Source organism: Colletotrichum graminicola (assembly GCF_000149035.1).
Source record: "Colletotrichum graminicola M1.001 genomic scaffold supercont1.198, whole genome shotgun sequence".
NCBI classification, from domain to species: domain Eukaryota; kingdom Fungi; phylum Ascomycota; class Sordariomycetes; order Glomerellales; family Glomerellaceae; genus Colletotrichum; species Colletotrichum graminicola.
In genome coordinates this window covers 2873-7094 of record NW_007361202.1, presented here as the reverse complement: position 1 = coordinate 7094, position 4222 = coordinate 2873, and the positions used below count along the sequence as shown (strand labels likewise).

Below are 4222 nucleotides of genomic sequence, written 5' to 3'. Positions count from 1 at the left end.
CTAGCCGCAGCAAACGTGGTACTGCGTGTTAAGCGCCCGCCAGACCAACCACGACAGAACCGTCTCCGTAAATTGCAGTCCCATACTGCAAGTTGCACAATCAATGCGGGAAGACAAACAAGACGCGCGACTGCAAAGGAAAGCTAACTATATTAAAATGCAACCCGTAAGGTTTACTATATCCCTCCCTACGGAACGTAACAAGCTACAGCATAAATGCTTAGAGGACTCTGGCGGAGAGAGAAGAAAGGGGGCGGAATAAGGTGTAGGGAAGATGCTTGTTTACTAGACTTAGGACGGAGGACTTAACAGACAGCCTGGTGGTTAGGGGCACTAAGCCGTGAGTTAGTACGCGCTTGCTTATAAGGAAGAGATAAGGGCCAGACTTAGAAGGCATAGCGTAAGGTGTAGGGATATATAGAATATTGTTAGTCTCTCCGTCCGTATAAGAAGTAAAGTGTGAGTAGAAGTATCTGTATATTATTACTATTAGTAGAAATTAGGCTTATAACTTGGATATGTCCGAAAGCTTGTGGAAAAGCCTGAAAACTCTGGAAGAAGCCTTGGTGATAGGGGGTTAAGTGAAGATTATATATTACTACTTGCTAGCAGGCCGAAAGAAAGTATCTTTGCCTGCTAACTAACAGATACCCCCTTTACTATCTGTACAGTCCTTCTAGCAGCCTGACAGCCTGCCCGCTAGCTGTTAGGATAGCCCTCTATCTACTGAATAAGAAGGCATAGAAGCTGTATGCTGACTCTATCATCTGTGGGTGCAACCTGGTGGGGATATTCTATTTTTCCCTGCTACTGTGTGTTATCGTGTGCCTGCGCGAGCTTAAGAGGGGCCGCTTGACTCGTACGTTGTGGTAGCTGAGAAATCGGGCGCCCTCACTCACGGTCCTTGACTTTATCGGTCCAGATTAACACCATAGCCCCACAGTCACTCATTGCCGATGAGGCAACTAATTCGTCTGTGCAAGTTCATGGGCTTAGGTACTACAAGCAGCATGGCCGCTGCTACGAGCGTCTTCTAAGGCGTATCCGATTGTGCATAAACAGCGCCTTTTACACCTTGTAGTGCATCGCTGGATTCCCGTCAGCCTTGATTTCCACTGACTACAATACCTAGATAGGCGCGCCTGCTAAGGCAGTTGGATTAGGTAGTAGCGGTTTGGGGGTAATTAGTTGACGTGTAGGGCCGCTGTTGATTAAACTCTACAATGGTGTTCATAGCTGGCTGGCTGGACTTGCTATAGCCGCACAGGAGATGTCGTGCACGTGTGTTTCTATTCCTCTCTATTAAGCATATGTATGTATATTAATTAAAGCTTACGCATTGTTAAACCATGAATTAGTCAATATAACGTTATTTCCCACTACGGACTAATATACGCATGAAAACAATCTCCGCGCAAACTGATCTCCTCCTTGGCGGCTCTATCTACTATCGGAACCCGATCATAGTAAACCACGAGCTCACTTAGGAGTCTTGTGTGTTTAGTATGATCAAACGCTAAAAAAGCCACTCTGTATTTTTGTATATAAGGACGTAGTCATCCCACTCCAAGAGACTTTTACAATCCAGGTCATCATCTAACACAGCATCTCAAACTACTTACATTCACTTACACTATTCCTACTCATCAGTACCCGCCTATAACATCCCTCCAGTCGTCAACATGCGTTTCTTCCAAGCAGCTGTCTTGATTTTCGGTCTGTCCAGCGCGGCCTGCGCCATGCTTGACCAGGCTGGCCATGAACAAACCGATATTGAAGCTCGTGTCGTCGAAGCCAACGAGCTCGAAGCTCTCTACGAAGCTGACCTCGAAAGTCGCGACCCTGCGGTCAGACCCAAGAGGCCCGTCAGGCCGGGACGCGATGGATGCAAGCCACGCAACGCAGTTTGCTCTTCTGATAGCCAATGCTGCAGCAATGATTGCCACCTTGCTGGCTTCTGCGAGTAATCTTGGTAGCAGAGATTGCTACAGCTCCATGATGTTTGTACCCCAAGCCTTTTTTTTTTCCCTACCTTTACCTATCTACATCTACTTACTAAGTTATGTTTAGAATGGTGTTATTCCTCTCGGTACAGCTACAAGGCTGTCAGGGCTTGATTTATGTGTGATGAGTTTAGAATTTTCTGAGGATCGTTAGGCTTGGAATGGAAAGATTTGTGTGTCAATGGTCATTCGGGACTTCCTTTTTCTTTTTTGTCAGGATTGATTGATTGATTTATTCCTACACGGTTATGAAGCTGCTCTTTAGTTAGCAGCTATGCCCGGATAGTAGGGTCTGGCAGACAGCCGAAGCGGTCAGAGGTTAATCCAATCCGCCCCACATCGCTAATACAAAACGTTAACTAGCTGTCCCTAAATTCCTACTTTATACTTTAACCTCTATCTATATTTACCGCCTATTAAGGGAGCACAACAGCGAGAAGTGAGGCGCAATAGCAATGGTATTGTGGTGATCTGTAGTGGTGTGTGGTAGTAAGGAAATCCTCCTCTCAAGGCTATGGGCAGAGGCTAGTAATAAGGTGAGGGGCCCAGGAGGTCACGTGACCTCCCAGCACACGGGCCCCCTCACAACACTCCCCCTCAGGCTCTACTAACTTGATAAATATCGTACATAAGGGTAAAATAACAGCCTAATCTTAAATTCTCTAAATCTAAGGAGGTTTTAAAGTATTTAATAACTTTAGCTATATGCTAGTCATTATCTTATTAGTCTAGTAATAATTAATTTATATACTAAAAGTCTATATAACATAAATATAACATAAAGTAAATCGTCTAAATATATAAGAATTAGTAGACAGGTATAAGGTATTAATTTATAAGTATAACTCTTACATAGGTATACTAATTATATACTTTAATTAGCTTATAAAGAAATTATTAGTGTAGCTAAATTCTACTAGGCCTATAAAAGATAGCCTACTTTTTTTATTTTCTATACTATTTTATTAATTTAACCTTATTATTCTCCTTACTATTTACTTACTATAGCTTTAAAAGGTGTTTTATATTACCTAACTTAGCCTATTTACCCTCTTAAGACAAGATATATTATTTATAAGTAACTATTTGTTAATTATAACTTAAAACTATCTATTAGTTATTTTATATTTACCTCCTTAGAAACTAGCTATACTAGTATTAGCTATTTTTATAAAGTTAGAGACCCTTAGGGGTAGTATAACCTTATTACTAAGCTCTTAGTTAATACTTTATATAATATATAACCTTTTTAATATTATAAACCTTATTACCTTATTATAAAGCTAACACCTTACCTTAAATACTATTTCTTTAAGAGAACTAAAAGAATCTAGTAAACTACTTTCTTATAACTTTTTTTAAAGCCTAGCCTATTTTCCCCTAATAAATAGTCCTAATAGCCTCCTTATTTTACTATAAAGTAGTTTAATAAGGTCTTTAACTTTATTTAATAAGTTATTAAGACTAATTACTAGCTATTAATAGTACTTCTTTAATAATAAAACTATACATATTAATAGTAAAAAACTTAAGGTCCTTAATCTAACTTACTACCTTATTTGCCTTAATAACTATTTCTTTTAAAAGTAAAGTATTTTTATAAACTCTAGCCTCTTATTATACCTTAAGTAATTAATTATTCTTTTTTTTTAGTAAGGTTCTAAACTTACTAATTCTTAGTAACCTAAAACTAACTTTTAATACTTTCTTTAATAAAGTTAATACTTTTACTAAAGCTTATAGATTTAGTGTTATAAAGTAGTATAAATACTAGGCTTATAGCTAGGTTATATAATACACTATTTAATATAATTAGTTTAGTAAGCCTAGGCTTATAAAAGGTGCTAGTATTTAAAAGTATAAGTCTTAAAAAATAGCTATAAATAGTAAATAATTATAAAGGCTCTTAAAAAAAGAAATAGCTATTATATTATTATTAAGACTTTTTGTTATAGGATAAGGTAGTAAGTGCCTATAGTTAGGAGACAGACAGATAGTAGGGACTAGATACCTAATATATACGTAATACGTTAGATATAACCTAGGTATATATCCCTTTAGTAGGTAACCTTTTATAAAAGAAAAGTTAACTATAAATATACCTCCTATCTATTACTTATTTTATCTTATATTATTTATTTAGCTTCTTATAATTATTTACTTTAATTTACTACTTTACTATTACACTTTACCTTTATATTATATTACTTTATAACACT

At 37.4% G+C, this 4222-nt stretch overlaps 1 protein-coding gene across 1 annotated transcript; it reads left to right on the top strand.

The window, feature by feature from the left end:
- Positions 1-1682: 1682 nt before the first annotated feature.
- On the top strand, positions 1683-2117 carry GLRG_11921 (uncharacterized protein; the record flags this gene model as incomplete). Its single annotated transcript, XM_008102604.1, has 3 exons — positions 1683-1847; positions 1906-2000; positions 2096-2117. 3 exons carry the CDS (start codon positions 1683-1685, stop codon positions 2115-2117), a joined length of 282 nt encoding a protein of 93 aa, XP_008100795.1.
- Between the last annotated feature and the right edge of the window lie 2105 nt (positions 2118-4222).